This window comes from Meriones unguiculatus, chromosome 8 (genome assembly GCF_030254825.1).
Source record: "Meriones unguiculatus strain TT.TT164.6M chromosome 8, Bangor_MerUng_6.1, whole genome shotgun sequence".
Lineage (NCBI taxonomy): Eukaryota > Metazoa > Chordata > Mammalia > Rodentia > Muridae > Meriones > Meriones unguiculatus.
In genome coordinates, this window is record NC_083356.1 from 21,411,441 (window position 1) to 21,426,065 (window position 14,625).

Genomic DNA, 14,625 nt, shown 5'->3' on the forward strand with positions numbered 1-14,625 from the left:
ATGGACACGGCCAAAAAGCAGTGGACAGTGTGTCCTGAGGCCCCCAAAAGCACCTTTCACATGCATCTGAAGTCTAGACTGAAAGAGTTTAAGATCAAAGACACAAAATCGCTTCCTTTCTTCCCTATCCTTTTTTCCCCTCTATCTAGCGTTAGGTGATTGAAATTGAAGAAAAGGGTGGAGAAGGCTGGAAGAACCCACAAAGTAGCAAATGCTGGCTACAGTCCCCTGGAGCTACTACAGTAGGGTGTGGGAGTCTGTTTTATTTCAAATGATCACGTTGTAAAGTCGATGTCTTTGGGTGTGCAGTCACGCTGATTAACACTGGACATTTGTCTAACTAGCTCCAGGCAGGACACAGAATGCCCTGCTGACATCCCTTGGAGCTGCTCCACCCACCCAAGGCCTGGTGCCCTGGCCTGAAGAATGGCACCTATCGAAGCCTGTGGTGCACATGCCTGGGAGGCTGGTTCTTTCCTGCGCCCTGCCCTGACTCAGCCGCACCGCTGCTTGTGGGCACCAACAGCTCGCTTGTCCTTACTGCAGCACAGCAACTGCTGGGCCCAGTGGTCTGCTTCCTCCTGCTTCCTCCAGGGGACACCTGGGCTACCTACAGTTTTCAGCAATTAGGGGAACTGCTATAAACATTCATGTACGAGCTTTTGTCTGGCTAACTTTTCCTTTCTTTTGGTAAGTACCTAGGCTTCAGCCCACTGGGTCACAAACATCTACTGAAAGGCTGACATGCATGTGATATACACACACAAAAAAAACCAAAAAGCACCAAGTCCAAGAAAATGGTGGTTAGCTTTTTCTTTAAAATGTTTTTATTGGACCCAAGTGTGGTGGTACATGCCTTTAATCCCAGCATTTAAGAGGCAAAAAGCAGGAGGATCTCTGAGTTCGAGGCCAGCCTGATCTACAATCAGGACTACACAGGGAAACCCTTGTTTGTCTTGAAAAACAAACAAACAAACAAACAAGAAAAAGAACCAAACAAAGAAAGAAAGGAAGGAAGAAAGAAAGGACAGACAACATCTTTATTGAACCAGTGCTTGGAGGCAGGCCAGCCAAAACTATAGGACAGATAGATTGATTTTTATTATTTTAAAATTATGTATTTGTGTATGTGAGCAAATGTCCCATATGTGTGGGTGCTCCTAGAAGCCTGAAGAGGGTGTCTGGTTCCAGGAAAGGAACTGCAGTCCTTCGTAAGAGCAACAAGGGCTCTTAACTGGTGAGCTACTGGGTCTTTAGCTTTAGAAGAAACTGCCAAACTGTCTTCCAGGACAGCTGTGCTCCCACCAGCAGCAAGTTGGAGTTATGGTCATCACTGGGTATCTATCATCTGTGTGTTCTTTACTGCAGACAATCTAAAGGATGCCTGATCTCATGGTGTGATTTGCATTTCCCTAATGGCATTGATGATAATGAACACCTTTTCAAGTGTTTGCTCGCCACAGGTCCTCTCTGGCAAGTTTTCTTTCTTTCTTTTTTTAAGATTTATTTATTTAATTTATGTATATGAATGCTCTATCTTCACGCACACCAGAGGGGGAATCAGATTCCATTATAGGTGGTTGTGAGCCACCATGTGGTTGCTGGGAACTAAACTCAGGACCTCTGGAAGAGCAGACAGTGCTCTTAACGGCTGAGCCATCTTTCCAGCCCCCACAAGTTTTTATTTTATGCCTCCTTTTAAACTGGATTGTTTAACCACTAAGTTTGGAGAGTTCTTTACATATTTGCAACAGACTCCTTTGTTCGCTACATGATTATTAAATATTTTCCCAAGTCTTTAACTTGCTTCATTTTGGGGGGGGGGGAAGAATAGCTTAAATTTTTGATGATTTCTATTTTATCTATTTCTTTCTTTCATGGTTTGTGTCATTTCTCCCTCCCCCTAGGGGATCTCTGTGTAGCCCTGGCTGTCCTGGAACTAGCTCTGTAGACCAGGCTGTCCTGGAACTCACAGCAATCCACCTGCCTCTGCCTCCTGAGTGCTGGGATTACAGGTGTGTGCCACCATGCTGGTTTGTGCTTTTAGAGTCATATCTGAGAGCTCTTTGAGTAGCCCAGGCCATCCATGAAAAGAGCAATGTGTCTGACTAAAGGAAGCTGAGAGGCTGGTATGGTGCGCACAATGAACATGAAGGAAAGCAGCTGGAGACCTGAGATCTGAACAGATACACACCCACATACATATACACACACACACACTGCTAGGGAATTCATTTCTCAGGAACTCAAGTGTTACCAACCTTCCCTCCCCTTTAGATCTACTGACTGTATCTCTACTCCAGGCAGGGGCCAAGCAACTAGATAAAAGAAGTTCCTTTTCTAGGCTCCGCCTAACGCCTGTGGTGGAAAAGAAATTAAACCTAAGACACACATTAGCACAAGGGCACCTTTTCAGCCAGGAGTGCCCTGTGTCCTTGAGGAAAGATGGGCAAGAAGGTACCATTCAGCACCTACAGGCTGCAGATGGTCTAAAGTGTGGAAGATGGTTTTTGGAGTCCTGTCTGCAGTAGAGATGAAGATGGAATGCACACCTCTAAGATGAGATGGGCTCTACCAAGTGCTATCTGGGATGCAGATCATCATTCCAATCAATGTGCTTCCTTGGCCATCATTTAACTCATGTTTCCTGGGACTGGAGCCTTTCTCGTATTGCCAGGCAAATCATTCAGTGTCAGATACACATTAGGCTGGGCCCAGCGACTCACACCTGCAATCCTAGCCCTGGAGTGTCTGAGGCAGGAAGCCAGGAGCTCAAGGCCAGTGTGGAATACACAGTAGGTCAGTGAAATGGCTTAGAGGGTAATGATCTGAATTTGATCCTGGGACTCACAAGGTAAAAGGAGAGAACCAACTCCCACAAGTTGTCCTCCAACCTTCACAAGAGTATCTGCAAACACACACACACACACCATGTACAAACAAAGAACAGCCACTTGACTCAAGGAGCTGCCTTGGTATTGCTCAGGAAGCAAGGCATGGTGAGGAACCAGAAAGATGCTATGGGGTGGGTGGATGTCATGCTGACCGCCGAGGCCATATCTAGCTGATAAACTCTCCCAAACCAGAAACCTCCAGCATGACAATGTCGTGTGTGCTCAGCTGACACCCTGATCCTAAGTAATGACTACTGCCTGGAGACTCCCACACTGCATTTTAAAAAACTCTCCTTTTTAGGGGCTGGAGAGATGGATCAGAGGAGCACTGGCTGGCTGGCTGGTGGTGGTGCATGCCTTTAATCCCAGCACTCACACAGCAGAGGCCAGGCTAGCCTGATCTACAGAGCAAGTTTCAGGACAGCCAAGGATACAGCGAAATCCTGTCTTAAAAAACAAAAAGCACTGGCTGGCTGCTTTTCCAGAGGCCCAGGGTCCCATTTCCAGCACTCACACGGTGGCTCACAACCCTATATAATTCCAGTTTCAGAGGCTCTAACTGCTGCGCTTTTCTGGCACAGACATACTTGCAGGCAAAGCACCCATGTACATAAAGTAAAAATAAATTTTGGGGAGAAATTTACTGACACTTTCTTTTCTTTGTGTGTGTGTGTTGTAGTAAACATATTATAGCCCCGCATCATGTGTGTATGGGGTGAGTGTACATGTGTTCCCATGTCTTGATGAGTATGTGACGAGGGGCTGAAGTTGACATTGAGCGTCCCTAACTGCTCTCTACCTTATTCATTGATGCAGGATCTCTCACTGAACCTGAAGATGCACAATCGCAGCTAGTCCTGTTAGCTAGGGAGCTCTTGTCTCTGCTTGGAGTGTTGGGATTACAGGGGGGCCAACACAGCTATCTGGATTTTACATGGCCTTCTTCCTGAGGAGTCTGGCAGATTAGTGGTCCCCAAGCACACTGCTGCAGAAGGCTTTTAAGACCTACATTCACCAAGGTCAGATGAGACCTCAATTGCTTTCCTTCCAGCTTCCAGCTTCCAGATTGTTGACAGCTTTGAACCTCACCTCACAAGCCAACAAGCTCACACAGCTGTTTAGCTTATTCAGATAAAGCCTTCCACACAGCACTTCAAATGACTTCTAAAAAACTGCCCAGACAAAAACTCACTTCTGGTAGAAAGGATCCACACGAAAGGCTTAGCTTCCTTGAAAAGCCCAACACAGAGCTTGAGAGGCAGAGGCAGGTGCCTCTGACATTCATGAACCCCATCCCACTCCTTACATACAAAACAAAGGAAAACATAAGAAAAAGATAAAAAAGCAAAGCCCATACATAGGGGCATCAAATGGAGAGGTTTCTGGTCTCAGCACTACCTTCGTAGAGATAAGCACACCCTTACGCCAACAACTTACACCAATGCGCCTTGCTAACAAAGTCCTAAGCATTAAGTTCCTGTCCCGTTTGCCTTGGCTTACTAGTAAGATAAAAACAAAATTTTACCCAACAAGCACAACTGAAAGCAAGGATGGAAAACAACAGTCAACCATTTGCATTTCTCAGTTATCTGCCCCGAGGTCCTTGTCTCCCTAATTTTAACCAGCCACACACTATCCTCAAATTACATACTTCCAATCTTACATCTGACCTTAGCCAAAAGGTTGAGATCAAGCTACAAGCCATCAATCCACTTCCAATTTTATCGCAAAACTGTCAGTCTCTTTCTCAAATGACTTCACCTTTTGAATGTAAACTTTTCCAGCATTATAGTAAGTGGAAAGCCACTTACTATATTTATGTATCTAGAAGACAAAAACTGAAAATCTACTCAATCTACTGCCTGGCATAGACTCTGGAAGAGCAGCAAGTGCTCTTAACTGCTGAACCACTTCTTTAGCCCCTTTATGTAGGTTTTAAAAGAGATTAGTAGCTAAGTCCAGTACTCAGCAGGACAAAGTAGAAAGATCATCACCACAAGTTCAAGGCCAACCTGGTACAGGCTAGTGAGTACTAGTCTTGACACTGTCCCCTGCTAGCGGTGAGGGTGCTGAGTTGTGCTCTTCAAGAGGATCCAATGTTCAATGCCCAGGACACAGGGCAGCTGTAATTCCAGCTCCAGGGGATATGGTGCCCTCTTCTGGACTACACTAGCACCTGCACTTCAATCTCTTACACACACAGACACACAAATTTAGATCTAAAATAAATATTTTTTTAAAAAAGAGAGAGAACGGCAAATGTCATAAAACTGAGCCTTTCTCTTGAAAGCATATGAGGTCTGAAAAGAACTGAAAATCAAATGCCTTCCCAATCAGCAGCCATTTCTTTGTTGCTCCTTCAACATATACCAACCCACATAATGGAGACATGGGCTCCAGGAGAACACTGCATATGGTCCCAGTGGCCACCTCCAGTGGCTTCAGCATGAGCACTGGCATTCTACTATCAGGTCCCTAAGCATGTGGCCTCTGGCCACTGTCACGCTGGTACTGTTAAATGGTTCACTACTTAAAAGTCCGTGTTCTTCAGGTCTGAAGAATACATCTTCAGAACTGATCAATTCTGGAGATGATGTTACAAGGTAACATCACTGTATCCTTTTTCAACTTGTACTGCCTGGTTTTTGTGTCAACTTGACACAAGTTAGAGTTTCAGAGAGGAAGTAGCCTCAGTTGAAGAAATGTCACCAGGAGATCCAGCTATAGGGCATTCTTTTCAATTAGTGATCAACGGGGGAGGGCCCTGCCCATTGTGGTTGGTGGGTTCTGTAAGAAAGCAGACTGAGCAAACCCTGAGGAGCAAACCTATAAGCAGCACCCCTCCACAGCATGTGCATTAGTTCTTGTCTCCAGGTTTCTGAGTACACTGACCTCCTAACAGTGCTTCAGGCCCTATGATAAACGGGCAGTTTCTTCTGGACTCTGGGTGTCCCTTCAACAAGAGGCCCAGTGGCCTTCTGCCTTAGGCACTGCTCATTAGCAAGTAGCCAGAGAATGCCCAGAGGCTGTGCCAGGGTGAGCCAGGCAGTATTTGGTCCTCCTTGACTTTGCAGACCCACTCAAAAGCATTCTTGCCATGCTGTGGCTGAGTGGGCTTTGAGCATGTTCTCCCATCCTCTCCTGTTCTGCCAGGGACTATCCAAAAAAGCGTCCACAGTGATTCTATTAACACGTCTGCCAAGTCCCATCCGTCCTCCACACAGCTGAACAATTTTGGGAAAGGTCACATATTTCTACTCACACAAACCACCCACTCCTCCACCCCTGCGCTAACTCATGCATACTTTCTCCCACGTCCCCAGATGCCAGGCCTGTGAGCTCAGGGGGCGCTAGCCCTGGGGAAGCTGAGAAGGGGGTGTTTCACACTCCAAGCCCTCAGCACAGAGCTGAGGTGCACACACACACACAAACAGAGGGAGAGAGCACACAGGAACCATGATTTCTCCATCATTCAAAAGAACTGCTCCTAAAATTCAACGGAAAATGTGCTAAGAGAGGCCCATTCAAAGGCCGTAATTTCAGATTTTGGAGGGAGATTCTTATAGTGACCCTGTGTGTGTGTGGCCTCGGGGACCCCAAAAACACCTGTGCATGTTTACTTACGCACGAGTTCCTTACATTCTCATGCACTCCTATCGAAATCAAGGGTGCAGTGATTGTCTCCACCTGACTCATCTCAAAACCATTGGCAGACAAGCGGACAAAGCCCCGTTCCCAGTTCAGGCCACAGCTTGAATATCAAATTATGGTATGAAAAGGCTGAGTGTTCCTGCGGTGAAAGCAACCCATTGCCACAGAGTCCAAAAGGAAGCTTGGAAGGGAAAACAATGCCCCTGGGAAGATGGCTTAGGGTGAGAGACAGCAGTTCCTTCTCTCAAAAAAAAAAAAAAAAAAAAAACCTCTTGTATGACCTACTTCTCTGAGCTCAACTCGCTCCGGGCTCCCACTGCCCTTTAGAGTCTCCATCAAATGCTCTCTATGCTGCCGTGGTCAGACTCCGTGACGTATGCTCAAAGGCTCCCAATAACTGTGGGATGGTCTCTGCAGACCAGCACAGCAGCTGGACCTCAAACCAGATGGCTGGTGAATAGCTAGTAAACAGCTACAGGTGACTGACGGCCTAACGTACCTCATTCTTTTCTTCTCCTTCTTTCCTCTCCCCAACCCCCACTCCTGGGGATGGAACCCAAGGCCTGTGCACACTAGGCAATCACTCTTCTACCGAGCTCTATCACCAGCCCTGGACTTTTATTTTTTCTTGAATAAATGTTTTCATTTCAGTGGCAATTCGGTATAGAGACAAGATCTCATGAGCCTTGCTCTTGCCTCCCAAGTGCTAGGATTACAGGACTGCGCCGCCATGCTGTTTTATGAGGTCCTGGGACTCCATGCATACTAGGCAAACACTCTATCAAGTGTACCCCTCCCACTGCAGTACTTACTATCTTAAAGTACACTAGAAAAAAAATACATAGGGGCTGGAGAGATGGCTCAGCGGTTAAGAGCACTGACTGTTCCTCCAGAGGTCCTGAGTTCAATTCCCAGCAACCACATGGGGGCTTATAACCACCTATAATGAGATCTGGTGCTCTCTTCTGGTGTGCTGTGAAAACAGAGCATTCATACACATAAAAATAAATAAAAATGTTTTAAAAAAGAAAAATACATAGGCAGCACCTGTGATTTCATAGATCTAATTGCTCAGGACAAATCTAGTCTAAAAATGATTTCAGGCTGATGTTCTTTTTTTAAAAATATTTTTGAGGTATCATCTTACTGTTGCCAAGATTGGCCTCAGACTCCTGGTCTCAAGCGGCCCTTCCAACTCAGCCTCCTGAGTAGCCGGCATTACAGTCATGCATTTTGGTGACAAACTAAACTCCTGGGTCTCCCGGCCTCAAAAGGGACTCCTTTTCCAGGGCTCCTCACACGCATGGAACAGGGGGTGCTCAAAGAGAACCTTGGAGCCCTTGGCTCTTCTTCCTCAGGCACACGCGGCAGCCCGGCCCACCAGCCAATCACACCAACAGCCGCACTCTGGTATTCCCACACACTATCATCCTGGCCAAACCAATGTCCTCTCATGCAAGCCACAGGTTCAGGAGGGCCTAGGCTTCCACTCTCAGCACGCCAACCCAGGAGGACTTTTGCTCTAGCCAAAATCACATGTCACAGCAGGGCACAGTGGTGCACTCCTGTAATCCCAGTACTTGGGAAGGCAGAGGCAGGTGGATCTGTGAGTTCGAGGCCAGCCTGGTCTACAAAGTGAGTCCAGGACAGCAAGGCTACACAGAGAAGTCCTGTCTCGAAATGTTTTTTAAAAAACTCAGATGTCACCAGGCCCTGGACAAACCAGTCAGAGTCGAGTCACCTGGATAATCTTTTGGCTGTGTCAGCAGTGACTCTGTCCACAGTGCCTTCAGACCATGACTGTCATTTCCCCAAGGAAATGTTCAGCCACACTGGCCTCCTTGGAGACTCCTGAAAATGGCAGGCTCTCATCTACTCTACCCTCTTCTACATTCCCACCTCGAGCTCAACAAATGTTGAGATTATTATTCCCTACCACCCTGTTGAAAACAGCCTATGCCATCCTCTTTCTGGGCCTCTGGGTGCATTAGGTATTACTGAAATATACGTAATTTGTGTCTGCTGTTTACCACCTGTCTCCTTCACCAGAATAGAAGCTTCATGAGGGCAGTGTCCCCCCAGCACCAGCACAGCGCCTACCACAGCAGGAAAACTCACGGGACACGTCAAGTGGTCAGCTCCCTGAAGGTAGAAGTTCATGGTTGAGTGAAGAGAGCATGAGGCACTTATCTTGGGCTCACAGATAAGTACTAGGGAAAGCAGGAGTGTTAAACATGCAGGGTTGTCTCTTCGGTGGAAGGGCTGTATAGCTGTTTTGGCTGGGAAAGCTGGGGGTGGATTTAGTTAATAGCCTGGTAACTTGTACTGTCTATAGGCCCAGGCCACAGCTGACTCCCCCATGCACCACCATGTTTCTCCCAGACTCTTCCTCCCTAGACCTTTATCGTGAGCAGTGTTTCTCAGTCAACAGAGCCCATTCTAATGGACTTTGCAAAAGAGTTCTGATGCAGCCACTCCTTAAGCATTATCTGGATAACTGTCACCAGGAAACTTCTTTCCAAAGCTGTACTGTATTCAAACATGTGTAAAATAAACTGCTCAGTGTTGGGTTCTAGAGGTTTGAACCAACACCAGCTACTGATTCCTGTTGAGGGGGATTTCCTTCTTGCCTCCTGTGGATGCTCAGATCGTTACTCTGATGGCCCTGATGATTGCAGAGTTTCCCCCTACCCCCACATACCTGAGTGTTACCAATCCAGACTTGGAGAACATTGTGGCAGTTCATTTAATGGTATCAATTTTCCAGGGAGTCCTTCTGGATAGGGGAAATTGAGCTATAAATCCATATGGGTCTAATTTTTTTTTTCAGTCTCCAAGGGCTGGGTTCTTCTAAAGCACAGGTTCTCAAATCTGTGCATTGTGACCCCTTTGGGGGTCACTGGGGTTGCATATCAGATACCCTGCATACCAGATGTTTACATTACAATTCCTAACAGTAGCAAAATTAGCTATAAAGTAACAAGGAGATGATTTTTATGGCTGGGAGTCACCGCAACATGAGGAACTGTATTAACTGGTCGCAGCATTAGGAAGGCTGAGAACCACTGTTCTAAAGTTTTCTTTAAAACCACTTTTCTTAGCTGGGTGTGGTAGTTCATGCTTTTAATACCACCACTCCGGAAGCAAAGGCAAGCAGACCTCAGGGTTCAAGACCACCATGATCTACATAGTGAGTTGGAGGCCAGCCAGTGCTGCACAGTGATACTTTGTTTCAAATCAATCAAACAATTCAGTACTAGAGAGATGGCTTAGTAGTCGAGAGCATTTACTTCTCCTCTAGAAGACCCAGGTTCAGTTCCCAGCGCTCACAAGGTCACTTACAACTGTTCCCAGTACCCACAAGGTAGTCTAACTTCAGTTCCAGAGAAACTGGTGCCTTCTTCTGGCCTCCACAAGCACCAGGCATGCTCCTAGAACACATACATGCTGACAAAATACTCACACAGATGGAATTTTTTAAAATAAAATTAAAAACAAACAAACCACACATGAAGGCCTCAAATTAAAAAACAAAATAAAACCACAAAAACCTTTTAAAGTACCACACTGACTAGAGAGGGTAGGTAAAATCCTTTAGAATGCCTTTTCTGAGCCAGGCTTGGTGGCTCACGCCTTTAATCCCAGCAATTGGGAGGCGGAGGTAGCTGAATCTCTGTGAGTTCGAGGCCAGCCTGGTCTATGAAGCAAGTTCAGGACAGCCAGGGCTTGATACAGAGAAACCCTGTCTCAAAAAAAAAAAAAAAAAAAAAAAAAAAGAATGCCTTTTCAGCCACTCTTACCAACCTGCCCATGGATGCCCTTTCAAGAACCACAAACCACATATGTCTATTACCAGCCTATCTCACAAGCCTCACTAACTCTCAACACTGAGACCTAAGTCACTAGTCATCTCTGACCCATAAAGGGTTGTACAAACACCTCATACATATTTAAACTTGTATTCCTCTGGGGTGTCCCTTCTCTGTCTTGCAAAAACTGAATTAAAAAATAGAAAATAAAAAAGAAAGAACATGATTACTCCTAGGTATGGGTATGGGTATGGTGGAGGAGAAAGTTTATTATTGATAAAAGGGAGTACACAGTCAGAGTCAGAGACATTTAGGAGAGTCCAGAATGGACATGACCCTACGCCATATGAGACAGGGGAGGGGAAGGAAGAGAGAACAGGGGAACCAGGCGCAGCAGCCAAGAGGGCAAAGGTACCAACAAGGTGGGTAACCAAAATGGTTGGATTATATAGAGAAGAGCAACCCAGGCCCCTGGGCTGAAGAGTTCAGGGTAGGGACTGAGGGATGCTGGAAGAGCCTGTAAGGTCCAATTTGATATGTTAAATGGATACCTCAGCCATCTGTTCCAGAGTTTGAGACTTAACATCTTTTGAGCCTGGCATAGTGGCACATGCCTTTAATCCAAGCACTTGGGAGACAGAGGCAGGCGGGTCGCTGTGAACTCAGGGTCAGCCTGGTCTACAAAGTGAGTCCAGGACAACTAGGGCTGTTACAGAGAAACCCTGTCTAGAAACAAAAAACAAACAAATCCTCAGATGTCTCTGATGTCTCAGCACTTCCCTATAGAAGTCCATACTGAATACCATATAGCTTCCTTTTCCCAAGCTGGACTGAGAACAATGCGAGAATGCGCACCCTGCCTGTTCATCTTCTGAAGAACCCCAGAACTAGCAGTTTTCAAGGCCATCGGCAGAACACAGGTGCTGGACTTGCTCTTACCAGACTCAGGAAGAGAGGACAGGTCAACAAGCCCTGCATCCTGACTGGCCTGGGCACTAGGATAGCCCTAAGTAGGGATGTCCTGCCATCCTGAGGATGGAAGGGGCCTTGTACAGTTATCTTTGTCTGCCCCTTCCCTTGCCTCAAGATACAATGAGTTAAAAGCTACCCCCTCTGCGCCCCTTCTTCTCCCCCACCTTTTAGGCCCACCAGCACACCGATAACACATTCCGGTGTTGGGAAAAGCCAATCTTCTACCTAACTGGCATTCTTTGGGCTGCATCACACCTAGGAGACAGATAAGATACTTGACCCCACCCAGGTGACCAACCTCTTTCCTTAGCAAGCCAGCTCGGTATTGTTTTCCAGCCTCTTTCTCTCGAGGCCACAACCGTGTCAGTGTTCCCAGGATGCTCTCCACAATGGAGACATTTATACACGAGCCTTGCCCTCTGGGACCTTACAAAGCAGAAAGGCGGACCTCTCCGCTCCCAGAGTTTTACAAAGGCCTTGGCAGGCATCCTCTCTAGCTCCCGGTTCAGACCCTCAAGGGCAGAAGTACCACTTCCCCTCATCCTTGGGGAAAAAAAAAAAAAAAAAAAAAAGGCGAAGATAGTTCCAGACCACTTTTTCTCATTACGGTGTACGCAAACACCGAACAAACACCTAACATACAAGGGTAGACAGCGATGGAGCCCGTATCTTCAAGGAGGTCACATTTTATTTCAGCAGATACAGACATCCACAAGCAACTCCTACTAAGTGCCATGACCGGGGAAGACCAAGACATCAGCACTGTGCCAGTCCTGGAAGATCCAAAGACACATGGGTATGCTGTGCACACGTGTGACAAGGACGCAGGAGGAGGAAAACTGCAGCAAACCGGTGGAGATCCAGTCTACCGTCTGGAGCTAAACCTCTCGCTCTCCCCTTAGAGAAAGAACCCTGAGTGAGGCCAAAGGGAGCCTGGTGAATTGGAAGGCAGGACCAAAACCTCAAGTCAGCCTGCCTCTGCCGCTCACCAGCTGTGGGACCTCGGTTTCCCCATCTGTAGGACAGAAATAACTATGGAACCTAGCTATGTTCTGGGGCTGCTACGATTTTATGAATGTGAGGCGGTCCACACACAATGCCGGAGACACAGCGCCACTTCCACAAGCGGGGCTCTTTATTATTAGTCGTGTCCGCCCTCCGGACGGCCCGCTTGGCGGCGCCACGTCCCCTTCCGGCTCGAGGACGCCCGCACTCCGCAGGACCCCGGCGCCCTTGACCCCCAAGCGGCCCGGCCTGCAGCGCGCACGCGCAGTCCTGGGGACGCTCCAGCCTGCCCCTCCGGTCTCGCGCGCGCTGCAGGCACCCACTGGCCTCCAGGGCGAGGGGCCTACACTCTGCCATCCAAAGACAGCCGCTCCTGCACCCGAGGACACGCCCGACCTCCCAACCCTCCCAGCCCGGAGAGCGGGTCGGTTTCCTCACACTCTGGAGCAGGCTCCTCCTCTGCGCCGCCATCTTGGAGGACCCCGCGGTCCGCCAGTCTCTCTGATTAGCGAAATGGACGGCTAGAGCGGCTACGGCTGCCCTCGGAGCTTAGCCACAGCGCCGCCTGCAGAGCGGAGGAGGCACCGCATAGGAGCCTTGCGCAGGCGCCTTTCTCTACCCACGCACCCGCCCCATGCGGAAAGAATGCTTAGCGCCTTCACAATCTACTTTCTTCAACTTTCTTCTTTCTTGGGAGTGTTTGTGCGTGCGCTTTCTCCCGGATTCTTTCTGACGGGGATCCTGCGATCCTACTTAAAGCGCTTTATGGAGGAAGGGAGAGGGGAGAGCGAATGACTCAGTCTGTAGGACCCTTGGGTGACTGCCCGCCTGCTGGTGTAGTGGAGGCCACACTGAGCCAAACTAGCGGACATTAGAATTGGGGAAGACAGAGATTGGAGAGATGGCTCAGAGGTTAAGATCACCGACCGCTCTTCCAGAAGTCTTGAATTCAATTCGCAACAAGCACGCGGTGGCTCACAACCATCTATAGTAAGATCTGGTGCCCTCTTCTGGCGTGCAGGCATACATGCAGGCAGAACACTGTATATAGAATTAATTAATTAATTTAAAAAGAAAAGGTGAGTACTACCTACTACCACACTAGTTTTGTTGTTTTTTTTTTTTTTTTTTTTGAGACAGGGTTTCTCTGTGTAACCCTGGCTGTCCTGGACTTACTGTATAGAGCAGGCTGGCCTCGAACTCACAGAGATCCACCTGCCTCTGCCTCCCAGAGTGCTGGGATTAAAGGCGTGCGCCACCAGCTAAAAATAACATCGTAGACAGCAGTAAGTTGCCAGGGTTGGCACAAGCAGGTGAACGTGAGTCTGATGCCAGCCTGGTCTACATAATACGTTTCAGGGCAGCTAGGGCTCTGTAGTACCATATCTCAGAAACACAAAGCAAAACAAACAAAAAAGCAGTAAGTGCTCCTAACTTCGGAACCATTCCTCCAGCCCCATGTTCCCTTTCTGACACACTAGCATTTACATTTCTACACTTCTACATGGCCAAATCAATGTTTTCCTTTATGGGCTCTCTTGTGGGTTAAGCTGGAGGGGGAAAAAAAGCCTTCCATGCTTTAAATTTATATAAATGTTCACATAAGCGATCATTTTTGCTCCGTTTGGAATTATTTAAAACTTTAAAAAAATGGGGGGCAGGGATGTGTGTGTGTATACTTGCCAATGCATCTGTGTGGAGATCAGGGGATAACTTTTGGGAATCAGTTCTCTCCTACCCTGTAGGTTCTGGGGACTGAACTCACATCACCAGGCTAGGCAATAATCACCTTTGCCCACTGAATCATCTTGCCAGCCCTGTCTGAAATGCTCTCGTTTTCTATTTATTTATCTTTATGTGCACTTACATGTCTGTCTACCATGTGTGTGCCTGGTGCCCGTGTAAGTCAGAAGAGGGAAACGGATCCCTTGAACTAGAGTTACGTACAGCTGTAAGCCACCATGTGGGTGCTGGAATTTGGACCTGCATCCTCTGCAAGAGCAATGAGTGCTCTTGACGGCAGCACCAACACTCCAGCCCCTAGTTGGAATTTTTAATGGAGCCACTTTTATTGTTCCCTACAGAAAGCCAAGCTCTTGGGACATTCATCTGGTGAGCAGTCTCCTCATTCCTCCACTACCTTAAAATGCTATCTTTATTGGTTTTGTAAAACTTGCACACTAGTATCTTTGTTTTTAAAGCTCCCACCTCATCTCTGTTCAGAGTTTAAGGCCAGCCTGGTCTACAAAATGAGTCCAGGACAGCCAGGCCTATTACACAGAGAAACCCTGTCT

The 14,625-nt window shown here is 47.5% G+C and overlaps 1 protein-coding gene across 1 annotated transcript in view; it reads right to left on the bottom strand.

Moving 5' to 3' along the window:
- Tab1 (TGF-beta activated kinase 1 (MAP3K7) binding protein 1) overlaps positions 1 to 12,913 on the bottom strand; it is a 29,184-nt gene extending 16,271 nt beyond the window's left edge. The window contains exon 1 of the mRNA XM_021652418.2: positions 12,770 to 12,913. Coding sequence (XP_021508093.1) covers positions 12,770 to 12,802 — 33 coding nt within the window. The 5' untranslated portion in view covers positions 12,803 to 12,913. The remainder of the gene's footprint in view (positions 1 to 12,769) is intronic.
- Between the last annotated feature and the right edge of the window lie 1,712 nt (positions 12,914 to 14,625).